Source organism: Nothobranchius furzeri, chromosome 4 (assembly GCF_043380555.1).
Source record: "Nothobranchius furzeri strain GRZ-AD chromosome 4, NfurGRZ-RIMD1, whole genome shotgun sequence".
NCBI lineage: Eukaryota > Metazoa > Chordata > Actinopteri > Cyprinodontiformes > Nothobranchiidae > Nothobranchius > Nothobranchius furzeri.
The window spans coordinates 2,059,126-2,085,164 of record NC_091744.1 but is presented as its reverse complement, the minus strand read 5'-3'; the positions used below and the strand labels follow the sequence as shown (position 1 = coordinate 2,085,164).

Sequence of the window (26,039 nt, the reverse complement as noted above, 5' to 3'; positions counted from 1 at the left end):
CACACGGAGATGTACAACTGTGTATCATCAGCATAACTGTGAAAGTTAACCCCGTGTCTCCTGATGACTCTGCCAAGAGGGAGCATATAAAGATTAAAAAGCACTGGGCCTAAAATTGAACCCTGGGGCACACCACATGTAATCCCATGGACCCTAGAGGAACAGGCATCCAAACTCACCATGAAAGTCCTGTCTGTGAGGTAGGATGTGAACCATCTATGTACAGCACCAGAGAGGCCGATCTGTTGTAAACGAGTTAAAAGAATAGTGTGGTCTACCGTATCGAAGGCAGCACTTAGATCCAGTAGAACCAACACTGTCAACTTCCGTTTGTCATAATTTACTCAAAAATCTTTTAAAATCTTCAGAAGGGCCGTCTCGGTGCTGTGGTTATGTAAAATATTAGAAATGTTCCTGTTTTTATGCCATTCTTCTACCACAGACGTGACTAAATTTAATTTTATCTAAAGGAGACAGTTAAAACTAGTATTTTGTTCATTCTACTGGAATAAACGTTTCATGTCCTCCAGATTTATGCTAAAAATAGTTTTGTTGTTGCATTTTGTCTCCATTTTACAGACTCTCCATGTGACCTTCTGTCTATTTGCTTTTGTCTCAAATCAAAGTTTTCAATCAACTTTAAACAAATACGTTTGTATGCTAAACTTGTGATCTTTGAGCTCAATCACTATGAGCGCAAGCTGGCCTTTGATTGGATGAGACCATCACTGGGCCAGCAGCCTGTGGCTCTTATCTAGCAGCTCCCTCCCCACCCAGAAACAGGAGCAACACCGATGTGAAGAAGATGGTTCCAACTTTGGCTCTGCTTCTCCTCAGCCTTTCGGCTTTGTCCACAACCGTATTGCCTGCAAAAGGTAAAACGGCACTATTATTTCCATATTTGTTACTGAGTTTATGTTGCTGTGAAACCTGGATGGTTCAGGCTCCTTTTCTTGTCTGGGATCAGTTTGCAGCCGACCTCCTATCCCTGAAGGAGTCAACGCTTCAGCTCTGAAACGTGTGTTTGAGGTTGGGGAAGAGGTGACCCTCTCGTGTGAGCGAGGGTACTCGTCTTCAGCAGCTTCGTCTTCGAGAATAACCTGCACAGCTGCAGGGGAATGGACGCAGTCGAACCTGGCCTGCTCCCGTGAGTTCCGATTGTGCTCCTGATTCATATTTTAACTTATTCTCTTATAATTAGAAAAAGTGGCACAAAGTTCTGTATTTCTCTCCTTCAATCAGATAATTGAGCAATTGAAGATACAAGCTGAAGATACGCTGAATTCAAGGCAATATAAAACAATGTCCTTTAAAAAGGTTCAATCTTTTGCAGATCCACGTAGAAAATAATTATCTGTACCAAACCATTGTTGAAGTGCAGAGAAATGCCAAAACATGGGTAACAGAGAACTGAAACAAACAAAACTCCATTTATAAAGATAAAAGACTGATGAGGCAGCATTAAATAATGCTCATAGGGGAGTTCAGTCATGGAAAAAGGAGGAAAACTGAAGCAGCAAAACCTGAAATCCTATGGCACTTTTACATCTGGGCCAGCGCGGACCAGACTGGGTCGCTTTTAAAGTGTTCCTATCTAGGTAGCCTCGTATTTTTCCGCACTCAACCAGTTGGTTTTTCAGCCCACAAGGAGGTCTGCTTCAGGCTGAACAGGTTCAACACACCCCTACCAACTGATTGGCCAGCTCAAATACACACTTACTGCTAGAGGGATCCTTTGATTGGTGGATAGAATCAAGCAGTGGGAGCTTCCTGCATGAGTGATTCCTTATAGTGATGGGAATTCCGGCTCTTTTTAGAGAGCCGGTTCTTTTGGCTCAGCTCACCAAAAAGAGCCGGCTCTTTCGGCTCCCAAGTGGCTCCTCAGATTTTCAGTTGTGTAGAGTGCATTTATAACCAAAATAATGCTAAACTAAATGTATAATAATTTACTAATGTAAAAAAAGCAATATATCAAATGTTTATCATTTCTATGGATTTATTTACTGAACACTTTAAGAAATCTCCACTTTCCGACTGCTGGCGCTCATTTTCTCACCGTCTTCGTCGCGCTCTCCTCCCCCTCGCTCGCCTTTTTCCTCCTCCTCATTCCCTCTTGTCTCCCTTCACCCGCACGTGCTCTGCTGTGTGTCTGAGTCTGATCCTCCCTCTTCCCCGCCCCTACTGCTCTGTGTGGACAGTCTGGACACACAGTTACACATGTTGACCAATCGCCTGTAGCTTTCACCAAGGCGGGGGGGGGGCTCCCAATGACGAGCCAGCTCCCGTCTTTCACTTCAAAGAGCCGGCTCTCAGAGCCAGTTCGTTCGCGACCGACACATCACTAATTCATTATCATTCTGGATACTGAGAAGTCAACGTCACCTCTGACTGAAGCTGCGTCTCTCCTCGCTGCAGTGAGGAGCGCGCACCTACATACACAGAGAGAGACAGCGCTGTCTTGAGCTGCACGGCCATCATTTAAGGGAGACGTCACAGACTTTTCCGCGCGTCTTTTTCCCCGCCTACGCGCTCGGAGATTTCCCCATTCCCGAGAAGTGTGTGGGAACAAAACCTACCAGAGCGAGACCCAGTTTGATGCCACCCAGTCTGGTCCGTGCTGGCCCAGATGTGAAAGCGCCACTAGAGAAGCAACAAGATAATAGACCGGCAAACTGAGAAACAAAGGACTACCATGCAGGAAGTGTCGATGAGCTGATGAGACACATGTATGATGTAATGATGAGAGAAAAAAAAGGCACAAGAAGACAGAAAAATATCAGTAAAGGCAAATCTAAAACAACTACTGAATATGAAAACCTAAAAATGTGAGTTTTTCTGTTTCTACAGCCAAAATGTGCCCAATTCCTCGAGTCCTGCAGCCATATGCGAGGGGGAGAACAGAGGCTCCTTATAAGAGTGTTCTAAACTACACATGTGACGATGGGTAAAAGGAAAAACACCAAATTATCACTTTCTAAATGGATCATTACAAAATGAACAAGTGAAACATATTTTCTGTTTATCAGGTATGACCTTCAAGGATCCAATGAGAGCAAGTGTTTACACGATGGCACCTGGAGTCACCCACCTCCTGTCTGCAAAGGTAAAGAAAAAAAAATGGGCTCCATCTTTCGTCACCTGAGGGGAACAGAACAGTTTTTATCATTTTAACCAAATCTTATTAAACAGCGTTAACATTTTGAACACGCAGCTGTGAACTGTCCCCTTCCCAAACCACCAAGAGACGGAAGAGTCGTCCACGATAAGCCAGTTACAGGAACTACAACCATCTATGGACACAGCTGGATGTATGAGTGCAATCCGCCTAAAGCCCCAACCTACGAGAGAGGGTTCTGCATGGCTAACGGAACCGCAACAGAACCACCAGTTTGTCGAGGTTTGCAGATTTTCACTTAAACCATTGGTTTTTAATATGGAAGATTTTCTTTTAAAGGGGACATATAATGCAAAACTGACCTTGTGCATCCTTTGTGCTGCCATGTGGGTCTCTACTGCCTCTATAGACAATCAAAACATAAAAAAATCCTTCCTTTTTTGTTAGTGTTTGGTTGAGGAATTATGTGCCTAAATGTGCCATTTCAAACGGTTCCTGTTTGTGATGTCATCAATGGGAAAATAAGCATGGAAACCCTCCATCACCTGCAGAGGAGCAGCTGCAGTGGCTCTACTGAGAGCCCTTCCCGGATATCCGAGCTTCTCAGCTTATAGCAGCATGAGCAGGGAGTGGGTGGGTGTGGCAAGCTCCAGCTTGTTTTTTTAAAGTGACAGAGCCCTGAAACGGGTCATTGTGGAAGGTACTGAAACTGTCCCAAATAAAACTGCTGAGATCACTTGATGTGAGAGGAATTCAGAACGTCATCAACATGTTTCGAATCGACCTTAGAATAACTCAAGAAAAAAAGTCATATGTCTCATTTTAATCATTATTAGATCTTTGTACTATGTTTGTCTTCTTAATGTAATTTCAGAGGTGAGCTGCCCCATCCCAACGAACATACCCTACGGCTACATCACGTTTGCTGTGATGAGACAACATGGATACAAGGAGAAGGTTAGGTACGCCTGCAATGAGCACTACACTCTGGAGGGTGAGGCTGAGATCCAGTGCCAAAACACAGGAAACTGGTCCTCAAAACCAGTCTGCAGGGGTGAGTCAGAGGGAAATCAGGTTTGGCTCCATGCCCTTATTTTATAGATGTTGTTGCAAACGCTATACCTGAACTTAAAGTATCAACATTAAATCTAAAATATAATTAGATTTACCAGGGTTTCCCCCAGCGCTTTATAAGCCTGGCGGCGCGCCAGGCTTTGCTTGGCCACCCGCCAGGCTAAGCGTCATGCCCCGCCCCCCTCCCTGACCCTACTGTGTCCGCTGACAAGAAACGGTGCAACAAAACTAGAGCCCTCCATCAGCTGACACTGGTGAGAAACAGCAGCGGTATGTGTGCAATCTACCCCCACCACCCCCACCCCGACGGTCGAAGCCGCCAGGCTTAACTCACTTTCTGGGGGAAACCCTGCTTTACCCCAATGCTAAGTTTTGTAGCCCACATGCTGGATTTGTGATAGAAATATTTTAGGGTCCGTTTTTCTTTCCATCCAGCTCCCTGCACGGTTGGTATTAAAAGGGGCCGTATCTTCTACAACGCTAAGAAGCTCTGGATTGAAGAACTGAAGCCAAACAGAGTGCTCCACAGAGAGCCCGTTGTCTTCTACTGTCTGAATAAAACCGAGAAGTGTGGCTATCCTGTGGCCAGCACCTGCAATGATGGCAACCTCCCAATCCCAGAATGCTTTCAGGGTGGGTTGATACCAACTCAGCTACAGACCAAATATTATATTATTACACATAACATGGCTTTCTCTTTTGTTTTCTTTTAACTTTAAGAACCAGGAAAAATGGAGTACAACTTGAAGGCTAAAACGCTTCCATCAGAAATCAGAATGTGCACTGCGTCACCCACCCCAAGGCCGACCAGCTCTGCAAGACCTTCATAACAAGATTACATATTTGACAACTGAAACTAAGACTACTTTTGATGAGGCCTGCTGTTAATTCTCTTGTTTTAATGGCAACAAATAAATTACAGAAAACTGTTGAAAAAGTTATTAAATTGTCTGTTTATTTATCCTCAAAAAGCCAACATGAACGAATCAGAGCTGAAGAAACGGTGAAGCTCAATTTGTTTTTTCTGTCTGAAGAACAATCATGCGAATGATATATTGACACTTAAATGTTGAACAATTCTAAGAACTGTAGTTATTTTTATTAATTTATTTTTTCTGAAAATCTGTATTGATGGTTTAGGCATGGGCATAATTTTTTTTTTGGGGGGGGGGGGGGGGGGACAGGGGGGACATGTCCCCCCCCCCCACTTTTTCCAAAGTCAACTTTTGACCCCTGCACTTTTTACCATCCAAAAATAATATTACGCTATATTAAATTGACACTGGTTGAGCTCTAGGACCAAGCAGAAAACAACCATTTGTGTTGAAGCCTGTTTCCCATTAGAGCATACTGTAAATACCCCCCCCCCCCCCCCCCCCCCCCGTGTCCCCCCACTTCTAAAGTGAAAATTACGTCCATGGGTTTAGGCATAAATATAGAAAGAGTAATCTGCATTTCTGCATCAGATCCTTGCACAGGAAGTACAAAAGGTCACAGATGTGAAAAAGGAAGCTCGTGTTCTTACATCTAAAGAAGACAGCTGCAGAAGGGAACAGCTCCATGGGAATCTAAGCTCCTGTGAATGTTGAGATAATTATTTAAATTCAGATTATTTTGATGTCAAGCCTTCGGCACTAAGAAACTATGTGTAAGCAGAGTTAATTCTTTTCTGTGCACTGAGAAGTCACATATCACTCCATTTATACAAGTGCACAAATAAAATGATTCCATTTGCAGATGGCATCATGAATACTTCTGGACGTACCAGAATCACGGTGACTCCAGATGCTGCAGAGGCCTGGAAACAAAAGTAACACTGAAGTATATAGGAGTTAACTAAAGGGCAAAAGCTGAAGCTTCTCAGTCAACCAGGTCATGGTAATCCAAGGGGTTCCAATGAAGGCAACTGGAGTCGACTTCTTTGGTTTCTTGAAGATGTTCCGCTTCTCATTCTAGAAGCTTTATCAATTCTGACTGGCACATGGGGGAGTCGGTCTTATAAACATTGTTTGTTGTTCCTTTAAGCCATAATCAGCAACTTTTAACTATTTTTAAATCATTTTGTGAGCCAGTATGCGTTAAAATGTTCCTTTAATTTGATTTAAATCAATTCAGTTTATTTATACAGCACCAAGTCACAACAAGAGTCGTCTCAAGGCACTTCACAAAGTAAACGTTTCAATACTTCAGTTCATTAGGCAAGTCAGTAAAAAGTTTCCTATCTAAGGAACCCAGCAGATTGCATCAAGTCACTGACTGACGTCAGTGTGAGCAGCCATCCTCCACGACTCACTGGGGATCGAGAAGACAGAGCAGATACACACACACACACACACACACACACACGCACACACACCAAATACCAGGTAGTGTTTCTACAGCTACATTGTGATTTCTTAGTAAATATTAGGGCTGGGGGTAAACGATTATTTTTAAAACGATTATTCTGATGATTATTTTATCGAATAGTCGACTATTCTAATGACTATTTAGAAAATTAATCTAATGATTATTTTTCTATTGCACAATTAACGAAAACCAGAAAATCTCCAATAAATTCCTCAAAAAAATGGATAACTTCTTACTGTAAGAGAATAAACACTACAGGCCTTCCATTTTGTATAACACTGCGTTTATTGTGTTGGTTGGTTATGTTCTGGTGACGTGTAGAACTTGGGAGTGCAGGCTGCTGCCTGAGAGGTGGTAGAAGATGGAGTGTCTCCATGCTGCTTTGTTTTGGTCACTTATGTGCGTGAGGCGAGTGGTCTTACGACCCTTCCTGGGGAGTTTGGCTCGTGTGCAAAAAGGAAGGGACAATAACGGGATTTAAAAGTTAAAATGATGATCAGTTTTATTTACAACTACAAAAAAATCATAAATCTTTCCATCCACAGGTTGGGAATAGTAAAACTAATTCTGCCTGTGGGGAATTAAAACAAAAGTACAAATAACTAGGAATGTCCCACTGGGCAAAGATTACTGGGTTCTGGACCAAATAGGATCTCCAAAGGTCCAAACTCTAAACTGGGTGGTTAAACCAAACTCAGGGTGATATTTTAAACTAAACCGAAAACCCACAACACTCTAAATGTAATAAAAGGGAGATCTACACCACAGAAACGATGAACTCTAAACCAAAACGTAACAGCTTATCCCAACGCAAGAAGCTGTTAGCGAAGATGCTAACAGTAGCTTTACCAACGTTAAGTTCAAGTTACCAAGTTTAAATAAACCAAAAACACCCAGCAAACACGGAGGAGAGACTGCTACCACCAAAACAGCTCTCCTAATGTCTGAAAGAAGCTCCTTTATGAAGGGAGAAACGCTCCCGGTGATGTTCTACATCTGCGGTAGAGACGAAGCAGCGCATCTCACCCCGGAAGTTGTTGTCTGTTGCCGGGAGACGAAGGCGGGCAAAACAGGAAAATAATCTAATAGTGGACGGACGTTGTTCCGGGTCTTCGGTATTTGTCGGAGATGTTAGTGAAGGCGGAGAAGAGGGCGAACTAGAGGAAGAACAGGCAGATTCCTCCTCTATTTACAAACTCCTGGGGATGCAACAAGTGGGCGCGGTGCGTCGACTTCCGGATCTGACGTCGACAAATTTTTAGAATCGAGCCGTCGACTTCGTCGAGGCTTCGCTACAGCCCTAGTAAATATTCTATTTAGTAAGAAATAAACTTTATTATATTTATCCTAGTGAATCTATAATTAATTCAACAGGCAAACTAGTAGTAGCACATTCCATGTTAAAGAAGGTAAAATGTTATTATCAGGAGAGGGAAGTGGTCAGCAGCAGTGTTCAAGCCGATGGCCCCCTCCATGAGGCCACCACAGCTCAGCAGAACATCTTTGTAGCTTCTTCTGGGGAGAAAAACACTTAGAGAAACAATAACGTTAACCGCTGAGATAACAGGAAATAATGCAATTAGGTAGAAGTGGTAGAAGAAAGTAGCAGAGTGTGGACAGTGGTCAGTATGTCCTCCAGCAGTCTAAGCCTATAGCAGCATAACAGAGATAACTCTGGATAAGCTAGCCTTTTAGATGGAGGCATGTTGGAAATTGAGAAAATTGAGCTGACATGCCTGATGCTGCAGTCTGCTTCCAGTACGTTTCCTGCATGTTTTAGATCATGAACACAGTTAATTTGTTTAATTTAGAGATGAACCACTCCTGTAGATACTAAAAGGTGCTATAAGCAAGCCAAAACTACCTAGTTCCCCTTTAACGGGTTGGAACTACTTATGAATACTCCCCACCCCGGGAAGTCGTTGATGCTGTTAGGCCCTATTGTGTCGGAAAAGTTTATTTGATTAGATGCAGGAGGGTGTTTTGTAATTAGGTTTAGGGTAGCATTGTAGGTGCTGGAAAGTTGAAACCTGAGGCCTTCTTCTCTGTTTAGTGTCTGTTTTTATTCTCAAACGTTTATCTTTTCTGTCCAGAATGTGAACTTTGTCCTCTTCAAGAGTCTGTCCCTTGTCCTTCAGGTGTCAGTGGATGCCAGAGTGTTGACCTGAAGAGGTGGGTCTCTTGTGTTGTGCCATACGCTTGTGCAGCTGTTTAGTTTCCCCAATGTAAAGGTCTGGACAGACAAAAGGCAACCAAATTCTGAAGAATTAAACACTTTTCTAGGTTTCAGTCTCACACACACACACACACACACACACACACACACACTTGAAAAACATAACAAATTCCATTTAGTAAAATGTAGCATTGCACCATTTTAGCCAAGAAATAAATCAACAAATCCAAGAAAATAAAAGCTTAACTTAAAAACTTTAATCTAAAACAAAAATCTTACTAATTTTATTTATAAGAGACTTTTCCAACACAAATGAAGTCCCTCATCTGTGAAGAGTCAGATGTTTACAGGGAAATGAGCAAACAGCCAAAGTGCTGTGTGAAGAAATAAAACCCTCTCCTTTCCTGCGGGTGTGAGACTTTTCAGCTGTAAAAGACCTCCCTATAGTTTTCATTTCCAGTAACATCTCGCCATTGTGACATATTCCAACTGAAGCTCTTATCTGTTTACTTTTAGGGAGAAACAAACAGCTGTGAAACAGGGCAGAGAGTCAGTATCTGAAGCAGAAGTCACTGAGAAGAACAAACGTGCTTCTGAACGTTTCTACACACAACAAAAAGAAATGGGAGGTGTGATCATCTTTATCTTGCTCCTGACTTCAGTCAAGTCCCAGCACAATAATGGTGAGGCTACTTGTTCCTGAAGACTCCATCAAGTTGTCTAATTTTTGCAGTCTCATGTTGTTTTAATTGTCTCCATGCTTTTGTTCTAAGCAGATATTGACGCAGTTTAAAATGTTGTGTTTATTTGCTATGAATGTTTTTCTTCTTTGAGGAATTTTAGGAAAACTACAACCAAACATTCAATCGTGTGGAGTAAAATTAATTTGTGTAAGTGATAACTGATATTTTCATCTGTGTGTTAGAGTTAGGGTTGTGATGAAAGGTACTTCAAAAATGTAGCAAACGCTGCCCTGATATGTTATATTTTGATTAGAATAGAATAGCGTAGAATAGAATAGAATAGAATAGCATTTTCCTTTATTATCCCTCTGATGGGAAATGTTGGTGTCACAGTAGCAATTAAGTTCATTATAAGGAGGGTAAAATATAATAAACAAGAAAAATAACTGAAATACCTAAAAGATTCAAAGATCTGAATGTACAGACCCTTTGACGCATGACATCACGCACCCACAGCCCCGCCCCCTAGCTTCTGGCTGAAGGGCAATATGTCGGTGTTACACCAAATTCTGCGACCCAACACAATTTTTGACCCCAGGGGGCAGTGTTGCATTTTGTTGTGTCTGTACATCCTAAATTGGCATAAAACAAGAAGATGCTACGTTAAAACTGTAAACTGCGTAAGATTTGAGGAAGTTGTGCGGCGCAGACCATTGGCACACATTTTGATAGTGGCTATCACAGAATGTGACCACCTGCATCTCAGTAACAATGCAGATGTCAGAGGTCAAATGCACTTTTTTATAAACTACAAAATCAGAGAAGTTACCAGAAACAGTTTGTGTGATGGAAAAATCATTATAACTGACGCAACAAAATGAAACACTGCTTCCTGGGGTCACAAATTGTGATGGGTCGCAGAATTTTGTGTAGCACCGGCACCTCCCCGTTGGCCACTGTTGTGTTTATTAAATACGAGTGAAATAAAATCTATCAGCAGGGTTAACACACATGGAGCTGTGGGCTGCACAAGTAAAGAAAAGAAGGGCAGTAAACGGAAATTTTTACTAGTTCCCAGCTCATAAAATTAGCTGAATGCAATGGTTAACAGCCATGCAGAGATTTGTAGAGAAAAAACTCACCGACATCGTGGCAGACAAAGTCTTATGAAAGAATAAAAAGCAGAATATCTGCCCCACATGTCCAGACCAAGCCCCCACATTGTGGGACAGAAATTGAGGCCAATGCGGAAATGAAATAAATTGCAGTTCCACTCTCATCCACTAGGGGCTGGTGTCAGAAACGAGCAAATCCTCATTGATTCTCATGTTAAAAATACCAATTTCACAGCAGAAATAAACATGTTTACAGCCTGGTTCCAAAACATGTTTTTTATTTAAATGATCTAGTTTACACTCATGACAACTCTGAGGGGGGTGAATGTTTTTCTCACTCTTCTGTTTGAGTGTATTAAAAGCCTAAAATTCTGTATAATTAATGAGCATCAGACCCACGTGACCACAGAGCTAGCTCCGGGGAAAGGCCTCAGCCTGAGCCTCGGCCTCACCTGAAAACTGTTCCGTCAGTTTCAGTCTCTCAACTTAGACCGTCAGTTGTGCCGTTTGTGCGTTATGTTTTGGATATTTTTTGTGCAATTGTTGGACAAAATGGCTTGCTGTGACATTAATTGCACTAATAGAGCGTCCAAGGAGTCTCCACTCCATTTTTTTCGGTAAGTAAAATTATATTTATGTATTTTAGGTCACTGCCGAGCTAAGCTTAGATTTTAACATGTACTGTTTAACCATGAAATTTAAATGTAATAGGGTAAAACCCAGTGCATTTAACATAATGCTGCACTTTAGAAAATGGGTTGAAATATAACATGTTGGTGGAGCTGGGTTCCCACTATTGGCTTGTGGAGCTCTCGGGAGACCGATGTTTTCCACCCGGTTCTCCCCTCCCCGCAGCTCGGCGCATCTCTGTCTGATCGCGGCTTCTGTCTGCTGCGCGGGCTGCCAGCTTGTGGAGCTCTGGGATGGAAAGCTTTCCACCTGGTTCTCCCCAGCGGCAGCTGTGCGCATCTCAGATCGCTGTGGCGCTTGTCTGCTTTGCGGCTGCCGGCTTGTGAAGGTCTCAGAGACCTCTGTGTTCCACCCAGTTTTACCCAGCGGTCAGCCCGGCGTATCTCTGACTCAGAAGCTCTGGTGTTGTGCACAGTTAACTCCGGTTGTAGCTAGGTTACTGCCTCCGTTAGCTTAGCTCCCACCTCCGTGTTAGCTTTGGCTTCAGGTTAGCTTGTAGCTAATTCGACCAGGTGTCGTCAGTTGATCCCAGCCTTACAGCCCCACCCTCAGCTCCACCTCTCTTCCCTTTTGTGGAATTGTCCGGGCTTGACGGAACCTGTGACATGGTCAAATTGGCGGTGGTGGCCACCTCCCATTTTAGTACAAAAACGTGTTATTGGAGCCTATGGAAACCCATTGTCCATATATGTATGTGTCGAAGGTCCAGACACAAACAAGTTATAGCCATATGAAGACTTATATGCTTTTTTAATATAATTTTTCGAGGCTACAGGACATGAGTAGCCAGGGGAGACGGCACCAGCTGAGAAAAGGCAACAGCAGGGAGCTGCTGTGCCGACTGCCGTCAAGCCAGCCCTCAGTTCGGAAACGACTGACAAGCCCTCCTTCGAGTTTTACGGGCACAACTACAAGAGAAATTACGGTGACCTCGTTCGAGAGTGTCTTTCAAAATAAAAGCGCAACTGAACTGAACGTGCAAATGAACACTTTTTCTGTATGTGTTCAATTTTGTCTAAGAGAAAACGGCATTTTAATGAAAAAAATTTAAATAAATACTTTTAAGAAAAAGAATGAAAACGATTTAAATAAAATTTTCTGTAACATTGTGTGCAAGAAAAACTACGTTGTTAATGATTTTTGTCTATTTTAAAAGTACTTTTAATTAAAATAACGAACACAATTTAAAGATCTGATGTGACATTTCAAAATAAAGTGCAAAGTAGTCAAAAATGACAATTTTCCCCATATTCAATGGTTAGTTTCTCAAAAAATGTCTGATTGCGAAACATCATTCCACATCAGTCCGGAAGTACACATCGAGTACTACATCTTCCCCGACTTTCATAAAGATCTGATGTGGCATTTCAAAATAAAGTGCAATCCAATTTATCAATAATGACAATTTTCACCATATTCAATGGTTAATTTCTTAAAAACTGTCTGATTGCAAAATATCATTCTACATCAGTCCGGAAGTACACATCGACTACTACATCCTCATCGACTTTCATTAGGATCTGATTTAGCATTTCAAAATAAAGTGCAATCAAATTTGTCAATAATGACAATGTTCACCATATTTAATGGTTAATTTCTCTAAAACTGTCGATTGCAAAACATAATTCCACATCTTTCCGGAAGTACACATCGAGTACTACATCCTCCCCGACTTTCATAAAGATCTGTTATTGGTTTTGTGTTTCAGTTTATGTTGCTCGTCAAAATAAACGAAGAATCTTTTCATCTCTAAAGATGAACAGTGTTACCGCGATCCTTCAGCATTAATTCGCAAACAGTACAAGAGATCCAGTTGCACCTTCATTGCAAGTGGCCGCCGGTTCTGAGGACTGTCATCTCACAGCTTGTAAGCTCTTTCAAATGAATCCAGTAGCTTTGTGCTAAACGCTGCTAGTTTTGAGATGTTTCTTTTATTATTATTATTTTTTTTTTTTTTGTTCATTTGCACAAAGATGTGTTAGATCAGGGGTGTCAAACTCATTTTAGCTCTGGGGCCACTTTGAGGAAAATCTAGTTCCAAGTGGGCCAGACCGGTAAATTAAAACCTGCTTCTCCCAGTCAATGAGAGCGCACCATCTGTAGCGAGGCTTACAGCGCGGGACCATTGCACTCCAACCCTGTCCAGCGCTCCAACGAGTGCGGTGAAAATATCAGCTGCTGTTGTTGCATCCATCATGGGCACCAGCTCAACAAAATCCTCTGTGACGGTCAACATGTCATCAACTCCGCGGATGAAAATCGCCAGTTGAGTAACATCTGTAATGTCCGTGCTTTCATTAATAGCAACTGAAAAAGCATTAAAGGACTTTACTTTTTCCTTCAATTGGCTGTCCAAATCCGCTGAAATATCAGAAATCCTGTCTGGAATTGTGTTTCTGGTCAGGCTGATATTTGCAAAAGCTTGGCGCTTTTCAGGGCACACAATCTCCGCTGCCTTCATCATGCACGTTTTTACAAACTCCCCCTCACTAAATGGTTTTGAAGCCACTGCAATTTCATTAGCAGTCAGGTAGCTAGCTTTCACTGCAGCATCACTGATATCTCGGCTGTGAGTAAACACAGCCTGCTGTTACTTCAGTCCGGCCAACAGTTCATTCACCTTCTCTCTTCTCCGCTGTCCTTCAAATTTGTCATATTTTTCGGCATGAAGATTCACATAATGGCGACGAAAATTATATTCTTTCAGCACTGCAACATGCTGTAAACACACTAAACACACAGCTTTTCCGTTCACTTCCATGAAAAAATAAGGGGATGTCCATTTTTCTTGGAACAACCTGCACTCTGTGTCCACTTTTCTCCTTTTTGACAGAGACATCTTGGGCTGAAGCACAAAATGTAGACGCCGGATTAGATATCGGGGCCAAAACAAAGTAGCTCGTCAGAACACCTGTTGCACTTGGTTGACGTACTTGCCCTGGCTGAGGATAAACGGCTTGCTTGCTTAACACAATGCCTATTACACCATCTAGTGAACGTATTGGGAACAGCAGGTTTTTAATTGAAAAATTAGAGTTTATTTTCACTCTACATTGTAAAGTATGAAAATAAAGTTTATACAACCATTTCGCGAGCCATATTTAACCCATTTGCGGGCCGAATACGGCCCGCGGGCCGTATGTTTCACACCCCTGTGTTAGATAATCTAAATCAGTTATATCTGCATCCCTAGGTTTGATTTTGTTAGCTTAAATCGTGGAGTTTCAGTTCTGGATTATGGCTGGAGATGGGGGGTTTTACCCTCCATCGTTGTGTAGATGTCCACAGTTAGCCGGATGTAACCAATAGCTTTCAAGGGGTCTATGCACAGTTTTCAAACCAGTTTAAAGAGCACCTGCATCTCTTAATAAAATTATCTTTTTATTTATTTTTTTATTTATTTATTGCAGTTTGTTCCAGACCTGAGCTGGATGACAACATCGACACTTCTGGGATCCAGAGGTTCATCAGTCCTGGGGTGGAGGTGGCGCTTTCATGCAAGCAAGGATACACTCCAGTGTTGGGCCCTCGCAAGATAGTTTGCACTGTCAGCGGACAATGGACAAAAACCAAATTCCAATGCATACGTGTGTCTCATTTTTTCATTTGATTATCACGTTTACAAGACATGTTATGGAAAATGCTTTTTTTTGTAATCCATCCATTTCAAACCACTGCACCATTTGGGTTGCCATAATAATTTTTTTCTAAAGTTAAAATGATAAATGTTTTATATATTTGTTTTCATTTTTTATCTTAATCCAATTCTTTGCACGTTTTCTTTTGTAGATTGGAGCGGAATCAAATTTATTTTTAGATTTTAGATCATCTGAAGATTGTTGATTATAATTTTCAATGTAAATGCATTTTATTTTTTGCATCTTTTATAAACTAAAGGTTTTATCTGCGCCTTCTCTATTTTTCTCATGTGCAGCAAAGCTGTGTCCATATCCTGATCCAGTCACTAATGGAGAAATGTACTACGAAGATACAACTTACCAGAGCATGATCAACTACACTTGCAATGAGGGGTAAAGAAATTAAAACCTCCTTGTTCCTTTTTTACTGTTGAATTGCATGTGTGCGAGTGTGCGTGTGTTAAAAAATACTTAGATGATTATATTTCAGGGCGAAATCCAATTTTTTACCATAAAATTGCTGATGTTTACAACCAATTTTCGCCTGGTGTGAGCCTGTGTTTCATTTTTATTTGTTTCATTTGCAAACAACTGACCAGATTTTATAACACTGGACAGATATATTCTGACTGGCTCCAGCTTTTCTGTGTGCCAAGCCAATGGAACGTGGAGTTCATCTGCACCACTCTGCACACGTACGTGATCTAAAATCCCATTAAATGAACCCAGAAAATTAAACTTTCATAATGTTAAAGACTGAATGTAAAAACGTGCAAAAACTGAGCAAGCCATGCAGAAATGCACACATCACATGCTGCATGAAAACCTGAAGAGTTTGAAACATTAACTGTATGTTTTGTTTCTCTTGTTAGCTGTGACATGTGGTCTCGCTCCAATCCCACAGTTTGGGCTGGTCATTTACAGCAGGAGGGTCAGAGGGGGCACCGTCGATTATGGCATGGTAGCAACATACTCTTGTCTGCCTCCATATGCAGTTTTTGGAAAGGCAACTGCTGAGTGCACAGCCTCTGGCTACTGGACCGAGACACCTGAATGTGAAAGTAAAAATTTTTTTTCCAACAACTCTGTTCAGATCCTTTAAACAGCACCTTGTTTTCTCAACAGATGGTTCGTTAAAAAAAAACTAAATAAACAGTCTAATCCATGGCTAAAATTTAAATGATGCCATTTCATAAAATATTTATTGGCTATAGAAAAGTTCCATTTAAAGGGGACAAATAACGCTAAACTTGTTTTTTTCATCATTTTGTTCTCCCATTGGGAGTAGAAGGAGTCACCGCTCATCTGGGTAAGGTGCTGGATCAAAAGTGGAATGAACAAGATAAGAATCCACACACTTCATTCTGCGATGTGAGAGTTTCATTAGTCAAGCTTTCGGTCAGAGACCTTCATCAGGAGTTGTTCACACAAAACAGTCCTTAGTTAAACAGGTCAGTTGATGTCAAACACCTGTGTGGCTGAATACAGCAAAGCATCATGGGAAATAGAGTCTCAGTCAATGAAAACAGTGCACTTAACATTAAAAAATATTCTAAATCAGCTCAAGAAGGGAGAGATTTATACATTGCAAACATCAATCTAAAAAAAGCCATCATTAAGCAAGGCAATGAAATATATAAAAATACAGCAGCATTTGCTTTCTTTAAAGAAACACAGACATCTCAAAATCCGCATTTAAACCTAGTGGTTGAAGTGTTTTCAACGTGTAGCTCCAGAGCAGTTCCCTTTGGCAGAGTTTTTATATCACCTCCTCTATGTAATGAAATATGTTCAATCCCCTGGAATCTGAGTGAAGACACGGTGTGAAAAGTCATTGAAATGGCGTGCTACTGGATAGGACAAGTCTTTTCTTCTAATTGAACTCTGATGTTCACTGATCCTCTGTTTGAGCGGCCTTGTTGTTTTTACAATATAGACTTTATCACAGGGGCATTTTAACAAGTAAATTACATTTTTGAGTTACAAGTAATTATGCTCTTAATAGAGAATTGTTTTCCTGTTCTAGGATGCCGGAACTCAGATGTTTTCACAGTGTTATGGCACTGAGCACAGTTTCCACAGGGATAGTTTCCTTGCTGCAAAGGAGCGAGAATTGACTGTTTTGGAGGGGGCAGAATATTGGCTTTCACTACTTTGTCCCGTAGATTGGGTCCCCTTTTGTAGACAAAACGAGGTGGATGTTGGAAAGCCCCTTTCAGGGCTGGATCCCCAGCCAAGATGTGCCAGTGTTTTAAAATAGTTTGCTTAATTGTATATGCATGGGGGGTAAAAGTAGTGATACATGTTACAGACTGGTGTTTTTCTTTGTTTGTACTTCTTTTTTTCAAAAGTTCAGATCTGGGTTTGGATAGTGCAGAGACATATGCTTCCTGAATACACTGATTAGCGCAGCCTCTGTCTTGAAAGTGTTGCTTTATTTCCAAACTCTTCTCCATATAGTCTTCATCCGAATGGCAAAGGTGCCTTAATCTAAAGAATTGGCTTTTAGGAAGACCATTTTTTAAGGAACCTGGGTGAGCGCTTGATGCGAGTAACAGGATATTGCGATCCTTTGGTTTCTTGTATAATGAGGTGATTAAACAACCATTTTTTATCTCCACCCACATGTCAAGGAAAGGGACACGTACTGGATCATACTGGAGGGAGAATTTCAAATCTGGGTTGCAGCTGTTCAGAAAAGATATAAAGTTCACCAATTCATCATAATCCCCCCGAAACAGGCAAAAGACATCATCCAAATATCTAAACCATTTGAGGATTTTATGGTGGAATAAATTCGTCTCTGGATTAAAAACAGACATCTCTTAAAAACATATTTAAATTGGCATAGTCTGGGGCAAAGGTCGAACCCATTGATGTTCCCTTTAATTGAAGGTAGAAATCCCCAATAAAGGAGAAAAAATTAAGTTTCAAAACTATGGATGCCAATTCAATTATGAATTCATTTGAAGGCAAGTCAGTGCAATCCTGTACATAGAAGCCTAGAGCATCCAGGCCTCTATCATGGGATATGTTGGTATAAAGACTTTTTACATCAAGGGTGACTAATACAACCTCTTTTTCTAGATTATCAATTTCTGAGATTTTATTTATGAAATCTGATGGAAGATTATATACACATGACTTAATGAAATGGTCAACAAAATCTGATAAAGGCTCCAGAAGGGAATCATTGCTGGCTACAATGGGTCTGCCCTTTGGATAAACCAGACTTTTATGTGTCTTGGGTAGCATGTCGAAGACAGGAGTGACAGGATGTTTACAGTTCAAAGAGTCATATTTATTCAGAGATATCCATCCATGTTGTAGGGCCCTTTCGGTATATTCAGAGATTTTTTGCTGGACACCTTGAGTGGGGTTAGTTTTTAGTTTCGTTTAGAAACTGGTATCATTTCGTTGGCGATAGGCTTCTTTTTCATAGTCATCCATATTTTGTATGAGAATTGCACCCCCTTTGTCTGCAGGTTTTATAATGATTTCAGGGTCCTTAGAAAGTTCCTGAATTGCCAACTTTTCATCCACAGAGATGTTGGAGTAACCAAAAGTCTTTTAGTGATTCTCCAGAATTTCTGTCTCAACAATTCTACAGAAAGTTTGTATGGAGGGGTTTGAGCAAATGGGGTTAAATTTGCTTCTTTTTTTGAAGACGAGAGGTTGTGAAACTTGCGATTCAGGGCCATCAAAAATATCTTTAAGATTAAACATTCTGAAGAAGTAGAATAGTCATAGTCGTCGTCTTCCTCTGCTTATCCTGCATCCTGACCAGATGCCCAAACCACCTCAACAGACTCCTTTCGATCCTGAGGAGCAGCGGTTCTACTCAGAGCCCCTCCCGAATGTCCGAGCTCCTCACTCTATCTCTAAGGCTGAGTCTGGCCACCCTACGGAGGAAACTCATTTCGGCCGCTTTTATCCGTAATCTCATTCTTTCGGTCATTATCCAAAGCTCATGACCATAGGTGAGGATTGGGATGTAGGTCGACCGGTGAATCGAGAGCCTGGCTTTCTGGCTCAGCTCCCTCTTCACCACGACAGATCGGCTCAGCATCCGCATCACTGCAGACGCCGAACCAATCTGCCTGTCGATCTCCCGATCCCTCCTACCCTCACTCGTGAACAAGACCCTGAGATACTTAAACTCCTCCACTTGAGGTAGGACCTTTCTCCCGACCCGGAGTTGGCAAGCCACCCTTTTCCGGTCGAGAACCATGGTCTCAGATTTGAAGGTGCTGATCCTCATCCCAGCCGCTTCACACTCGGCCACAAACCTACCCAGCAAGAGCTGAAGGTCAGAGCTGGATGAAGCTAGGAGGACCACATTATCCATAAATAGCAGAGACGAGATTCTCCTGCCACCAAACTCGACACTCCACACCACGGCTGCGCCTAGAAATTCTGTCCATAAAGGTAATGAACAGAACCGGTGACAAAGGGCAGCCCTGGCGGTGTCCAACCCTCACCGGGAACAGGTCCGACTTACTACCGGCTATGCAGACCAAACTCACGCTCCTCTGGTAAAGGGACTGAATGGCCCTTAACAGAAAACCACCCACCCCATACTCCTGGAGCATCCCCCACAGGGTGCACCTGGGGACACGGTCATAAGCCTTCTCCAAATCCACAAAACAAATGTGGATTGGTTGGGCAAACTCCCATGCCCCCTCCATCACCCTTGCAAGGGTATAGAGCTGGTCCACAGTTCCACAGCCAGGACGAAAACCACATTGCTCCTCCTCTATCTGAGATTCGACTATCGATCGGACCCTCCCCTCCAGTACCTTTAGTTTTAGTTTAGTTTATTTGTCACATGCAAGTTAGCACAGGGTCAACATTGCAATGAAATGTGTTTGACGAGCAGCGGTCTCTCAGCAGCATAATACAATAGAAAAAAGAACAAGGTATAATACAGTAAAAGCAAAATATTAGAGAGTCATACTTAAAAGTAAAAGCTTACTAAATAGATAAGTAAGTATAGATGACTAAATATAAATATATCTAAAAAAAAAAGTGAGTAGTAACATTGAAATGAAGTAACCAGTGCAGGTTAAATTTTACTTGTGGAGTTGCAGGGTAACATCTGTATCCTGTGTTGTGTGTGTTTAAGTGTAATGGTTGAGGTGTCGTATGGCTTGGTGGTAGAAACTGTTTTTAAGTCTCGTAGTCCGAGCAGGCAGACTCCTGTAACGCCTGCCAGATGGTAATGAGGAGAACAGCTGATGCGCTGGGTGGCTGTGGTCCTTGATGATGCTGTGTGCTTTCCGGAGGCATCGCTGGAGATAAATGTCCTGAATGGCAGGAAGCCTTGTGCCAGTGATGTGCTCTGCTGCTTTCACCACCCTCTGTAGTGATTTACGGCTGCTGGCAGAGCAGCTTCCATACCAAACTGTAATGCAGCTCGACAGCAAGCTCTCAATAGCACACCTGTAGAACTTTGAGATGATACTCGTGTTCATGCCAAACTTCCTTAGCCTCCTGAGGAAGTAAAGCCGCTGGTGAGCTTTCTTGATAACAGCGTCTGTGTGGAGGGTCCAGGAGAAGTCCTCAGTGATGTTGACTCCAAGGAACTTGAAGCTGCTGACCCTTTCGACCATGACACCGTTGATGTGGATGGGTTGGTGTTCCCTGACTGGTCGTTTCCGGTAGTCCACTATCATTTCTTTGGTTTTGCTGATGTTGAGAGACAGGTTATTGTCCAGGCACCACTCGTGCAATGCCGTCACCTCCTCTCTATAGGCCGTCTCATCATTCCCTGTGATGAGGCCTATGATGGTCGTATCATCCGCAAACTTGATGACGATGTTGGACTCATGTTTTGCAACACAGTCGTGTGTGAACAGGGAATATAGGAGGGGGCTAAGCACACAACCCTGGGGCGTACCTGTGTTTGGGATGAGTGATGAGGAAGTGTGTTTACCCACTCTCACCACCTGGGGCCTGTTTGTAAGGAAGTTTAGAATCCATCTGCAGATCGGTGTTCCCAGGCCAAGGTCGACAAGCTTCGTGGCAAGTTTTGAGGGTATAATGGTGTTAAATGCCGAGCTGTAGTCGATGAAGAGCATTCTTGCATATGTATTCCCTTTCTCCAGGTGAGTGAGGGTGGTATGTGTTCCTAGGGCGATGGCATCCTCTGTGGCTCTGTTTGTCCTATAGGCAAACTGAAGAGGGTCCAGTGTGTCAGGGAGAGAGGAGCAGATGTGACATTTGACCAGCCGCTCCAGGCACTTCATGATGACGGATGTCAGCGCCACAGGACGGTAGTCATTCAGACAGGAGACCACTGATTTTTTTGGGAACAGGAATGATGGTGGATGCTACCTTGGAGTAGACCTTTACAGGGAGGCTGAGCAGTGTGATCCCCCTATATTTGGAACACACCCTCAGGTCACCCTTCTTAAATACGGAGTCACCACCCCGGTCTGCCACTCCACAGGAACTGCCCCCGATGACCACGCAATGTTGCAGAGACGTGTCAACCACAACAGCCCTACAACATCCATAGCCTTGAGGTACCCCGGACGAATCTCATCTGCCCCCGGGGCTCCGCCGCTGTGTAGTTGTTTGACTACCTCAGCAACTTCTGCCCCCGTGATCGGACAGTCCATTCCCAGGTCTCCCGGCTCTGGTTCCTCCTTGGACTGCATGTAGGTAGGATTGAGGAGCTCTTCAAAGTATTCCTTCCACCGTCCGACTATAGCCCCAGTTGATGTTAGCCACTCCCCATCCCCACTGTAAACAGTGTGAGCAAGTTGCTGCCTTCCTCTCCTGAGGCGCCGGACAGCTTGCCAGAACCTCTTTGGAGCAGATCGATAGTCTTTCTCCATGGCCTCACCAAACTCCTCCCACGCCCGAGATTTTGCCTCGGCAACTGCCACTGCTGCACCCCGCTTGGCGCTCCGGTACCTGTCTGCTGCCTCCAGAGACCCACAGACCAGCCACGCTCTGTAGGCCTCCTTCTTCAGCCTGATGGCTCCCCAAACCTCTGGTATCCACCAGCAGGTACGGGGGATGCCACCACGACTGGCACCGGCCACCTTGCGACCACAGCTAGCAACAGCCACCTCAACAATCGCAGAGTGGAACAAGGCCCATTCGGAGTCAATGTCACCCCACTGCTCTCGGGACACGGTCAAAGCTCTGCCGGAGGTGGGAGTTGAAGACCGTCTTGACAGCTTCTTCTACCAGGCGTTCCCAGCAGACTCTCACTGTGCATTTGGGTCTGCCAGGTCTACGCGGCATCTTCCCCTGCCATCTGATCCAACTCACCACCAGGTGGTGATCAGTTGACAGCTCCGCCCCTCTCTTCACTCGGGTGTCCAAAACATACAGCTGCAGGTCAGATGATATGACTACAAAGTCTCTCATCGACCTGCGACCTAGGCTGCCCTGGTACCAAGTGTACTGATGGGCATCCTTATGTTCGGACATGGTGTTCGTTATGGGCAAACTGCACCTTGCACAGAAGTCCAATAATGAAACACCACTCGATTTCAGATCAGGCGGGCCTTTCCTCCCAATCGCACCCCTCCAGGTCAAGCTGTCATTGCCCATGTGAGCATTGAAGTCCCCCAGCAGGACAATGGAGTCCCCTGACGGAGCACTTTCTAGCACTCGTCCCAGGGACTCCAAAAAGGGTGGGTACTCTGAATTGATATTTGGCCCATAAGCACAAACAGTCAGGACCTGTTCCCCGACCCGAAGGTGCAGGGAAGCTACCAACACACAGGCAGAGTGCCCCAGACAACATAGCTCCTAGAATCATTAGTTCACTCAAACTCCTCCACCACAATAAGGTGACGGTTCAAGGAGGAGTAGAATAGGTCTTTTTTTTATCTCGAACGAGTCCACTGTACATGTTGGGACAAAACTGAGTCTTTTGGATACGGCAGAAAATTGATGTGTGGTAAGTACCTTGTTGGACAGGTTGGTTACGGGATCCTCCCCCGCTGGCGGGTGTAGGGTTTGGATCCAGGTGCAGCGTTTCTTCCCCCGCCTCGTTTTCTTCTGTCTTTTCCATGTTGATTGTTTTTTGATGAACTCCTTGTGGATCGGTTGTATCCTCTATTGGAGCTGGATGGGTCTGTATTGCTGAGGGGAACGCTCTCTTCGGTAGTAGTGTCGGAATGATAGGACGTCTGTCGTCTCTCCTATGGATTCCGGGTGTTCTCCTTGTGAAGAAAGTTGTAGATCCTCCCTTTTTGACAGTCTAAGGTATCCCCTCTTGAGCTGATTTAGAATGTTTTTTAATGTTAAGTGCACTGTTTTCATTGACTGATACTCCATTTCCCATTATGCTTTGCTGTATTCAGCCACATAGGTGTTTGACATCAACTGACCTGTTTAACTAAGGACTGTTTTGTGTGAACCTCCACAACTCTTGATGAAGGTCTCTGACCGAAAGCTTGACTAATAAAGCTCTCACATCGCAGATTGAAATGTGTGGATCCTTATCTTGTTCTCCCAATGGGAAAAAAGACATTGATCTGTGTTCTGTCAGAATTCGGTTTTAGGAACTTTATGTGCATAAAACAATCCATTCCTAAAAATCTGCCCCTCCCCCATGGAAAAATGCTCTGGCAGCTTGGGGAGCAGTGGCTCTACTCCAAGCCCCACCCAGATGTTAGAGCTTCTTAGTTTATAGTAGCCTGAGCAGGGGATGAATGGGCGTGGCCAGCTTCAGCTTGTTTTCTTAAAGATACAGAAATCTTAAAATACCTTTCAAATTATTATTTCTGATTATAATCAGTCACTGTGAGTTTTTCCATGCAGTCTCCTGCACCTATGTCCTGCGTTAGCTTCTGATAGAAAATAGAGAGTGAAACTGTAAGATTTGAAAAGCCTGACAGACCTACGTCACACTGTCAACTAACATAGAGTCACCCATCTTGACTTGTGATGGGGAAGGCTGTTGTTTTAGTTTTAAATGTGTAGTTGACTGAAAAAACATTTTTTAATGATTGTTTCTGAGTATATTCAGTCACTCTGAGATTTTCATGCATGCTGAACATAAAAACAGTCATCCACATTTATTTCCTGCGTTAGCTTCTAATAGAAAACAGACGGCTAAATGCTAGGATTTGAAAATCCTCACATATCAATGTCACATTGTGAATTTGCATTCATGGCTCGCCCATCTTGGCTCGGCCCGCCCACAGGAAAGTTTTAAAAATGTTTTTGCAGCAAGAAAAGAGAGCAGAGTGCCTTGGCGGTGGCGACTGTGGCTGAAAGTATCCTGTTAGCTAATCAGAATTTAAGTGTGTGCTTATCATTAATAATAATGAGTAACCCTGTTGTTTTCAGCCCACCACTGGACTAGCAAACTTCTACATTTCAGAACAGAAGCGTAATAGTTTTAAAAAAAAAAATTGATGACTAATGAGGCATTGATCTAAGCTAGAGACCATTGCTAATTCTTTGAATGAATGAGTAAACCACACCTTTAGTGTCTAGGAAACAGCAGAGAACTTCTCGAAGCTAACCTCAAGTATTAGCAACACACAGCAGAACTTCTTCAGGCCTGTGTTATTTCTGCAGATAAAACATCCACGTTGCAAGTCAGTGGTAGAGTCACATTGCTGTTATCCAATCCATGTCCAAATATCAGGAAATAAGACTACAAATCCTGCCGTGTTTTACCACTCTCTCCTGCAGCAGACTTGCCCGCGCTAATCCAAGTGTTTCCGGGCCAGAGTTTGTGGGCTTTTTTTGTCCTGAGTACAGCTTGCAAGGCATTCATTCCTACCAGAGATCACTGCAAATGTACTGATTAAATGAGTTTCCCACACCTTTAAAGTGGCAGAACTCTGAAACGGCTCATTCTGGAAGGTACTTAAACTGTCAAGAATAAAACTGCTGAAGTTGCTTCATGTGAGATGGGTTTAGTTCAAAGAACTTCAGAAACATGTTTTGTATTAATTGTAGAACTATTATAACTCAGTTTTTCTACAGTGGTGATGTGCCCTCCACCTGAGAACATTGAAAGAGGCTACGTGTCAAACAATAACAAGTTAGAGTATGACTTCAAGGAAAAAGTCCGTTATGGCTGCCGGGGTGATTATGTGTTGGAGGGCAGTCTGGAGGTTGTTTGCCAGAGGGATGGGAAATGGTCTGAGAAGCCATCCTGCAAAGGTGGGACTCTGAGCTTTTTCCATCACACTATCAGATGCTGGCTTGTGATATAATCAGTAACTTTTTATCTGTTTTTATTAATGCAGCTCCATTTAAATTATATTGGATGTTTTATTTTTCCTTCATAGCTCCCTGCAGTGTTGGCATTCAGAGAGGAAGAATCTTATATAAAGGTGTAAAAACATGGATCGAGGACTTCAATCCTAACGTTGTCTTGCACAAAGACGTTGTCTCAGTCTACTGCATGAACAAAGTCATGAAATGTGGCTACGCTGTGACAACGCAATGCATGGATGGAACTTTAAATATCCCAGAATGCTTTGAAGGTAAGGCACATTTAATCAGAGAAGATAAAACCGTACAATTTTAAAAATCCTGAAAGCTGTGGGTTGTTCTTCTGGCTCCCTTGAAACTTGAACTAATAGAAACAATAAAATGTTGCTTTCAGTCTGACCGGTAAAGCAAAATTTTGTGGCCATGGAAATTAAAACAAATAAATCAAAGAAAGTTTAGCCAACATGCATCATAAAAACAACAATGAGGCCTGGTCCTTTACTTTGAGCATTGTGCAGACACTCCTAATCTTGTTTTTTGTCATATGAATCCTATTTCAAATTTTAAATGGAATCACACTTAAAAGAACCATGACAAACAGATTTAACTTACTTTATTTGTGTGTTGTGTTTTTACAGAACCCAATGCGATTAACTACACCGTTCATTCAAATTTACTCCCATCAGAAATTGAACAGTGCTGAAACAGTGGCTGATGAGTCTGCGACAGTTTCGAATAAATGTTGTTTTTCTGTCGATTCAATAAAGAATATACTTCGACTAACTTGTCCGTCCATGAACGTAATTGGATCACACATACTCAAATGACTTGTTTTATTAAGTGTGTGTGTGTGTGTGTGTGTGTGTGTGTGTGTGTGTGTGTGTGTGTGTGTGTGTGTGTGTGTGTGTGTGTGTGTGTGTGTGTGTGTGTGTCGCCCTGTGGTTTTATTTTGTGATGTCAGTGACAACGTGCTAAGAAAAGAAAGGCTCCCTTGTAAGG

The 26,039-nt window shown here is 42.8% G+C and overlaps 2 protein-coding genes across 2 annotated transcripts; both read left to right on the top strand.

The window, feature by feature from the left end:
• Positions 1–721: 721 nt before the first annotated feature.
• LOC107391632 (beta-2-glycoprotein 1) lies at positions 722–5,135 on the top strand. Its single transcript, XM_015969026.3, has 8 exons — positions 722–875; positions 968–1,147; positions 2,848–2,944; positions 3,027–3,103; positions 3,212–3,397; positions 3,990–4,169; positions 4,625–4,822; positions 4,910–5,135. The coding sequence occupies exons 1-8, from the start codon at positions 806–808 to the stop codon at positions 5,017–5,019; spliced, it is 1,098 nt and encodes a 365-aa protein (XP_015824512.1). The 5' UTR covers positions 722–805; the 3' UTR covers positions 5,020–5,135.
• A 4,098-nt stretch (positions 5,136–9,233) lies between these two features.
• Positions 9,234–25,823, top strand: LOC107391641 (beta-2-glycoprotein 1). The gene is made up of 8 exons (XM_015969037.3): positions 9,234–9,397; positions 14,613–14,789; positions 15,137–15,233; positions 15,459–15,535; positions 15,713–15,901; positions 24,807–24,986; positions 25,115–25,312; positions 25,679–25,823. The coding sequence occupies exons 1-8, from the start codon at positions 9,337–9,339 to the stop codon at positions 25,741–25,743; spliced, it is 1,044 nt and encodes a 347-aa protein (XP_015824523.1). The 5' UTR covers positions 9,234–9,336; the 3' UTR covers positions 25,744–25,823.
• The last annotated feature ends 216 nt before the right edge of the window (positions 25,824–26,039 follow it).

Bases quoted from the DNA above. Each gene is read 5' to 3' on its own strand.
- LOC107391632 (XM_015969026.3), top strand. From the start codon at position 806: ATGGTTCCAACTTTGGCTCTGCTTCTCCTCAGCCTTTCGGCTTTGTCC. The intron at 876-967 runs GTAAAACGGCAC...GTCTGGGATCAG, and splicing joins AACCGTATTGCCTGCAAAAG to TTTGCAGCCGACCTCCTATC. The intron at 4,823-4,909 runs GTGGGTTGATAC...TTTAACTTTAAG, and splicing joins AATCCCAGAATGCTTTCAGG to AACCAGGAAAAATGGAGTAC.
- LOC107391641 (XM_015969037.3), top strand. From the start codon at position 9,337: ATGGGAGGTGTGATCATCTTTATCTTGCTCCTGACTTCAGTCAAGTCC. The intron at 15,234-15,458 runs GTAAAGAAATTA...AACACTGGACAG, and splicing joins AACTACACTTGCAATGAGGG to ATATATTCTGACTGGCTCCA. The intron at 25,313-25,678 runs GTAAGGCACATT...GTGTTTTTACAG, and splicing joins TATCCCAGAATGCTTTGAAG to AACCCAATGCGATTAACTAC.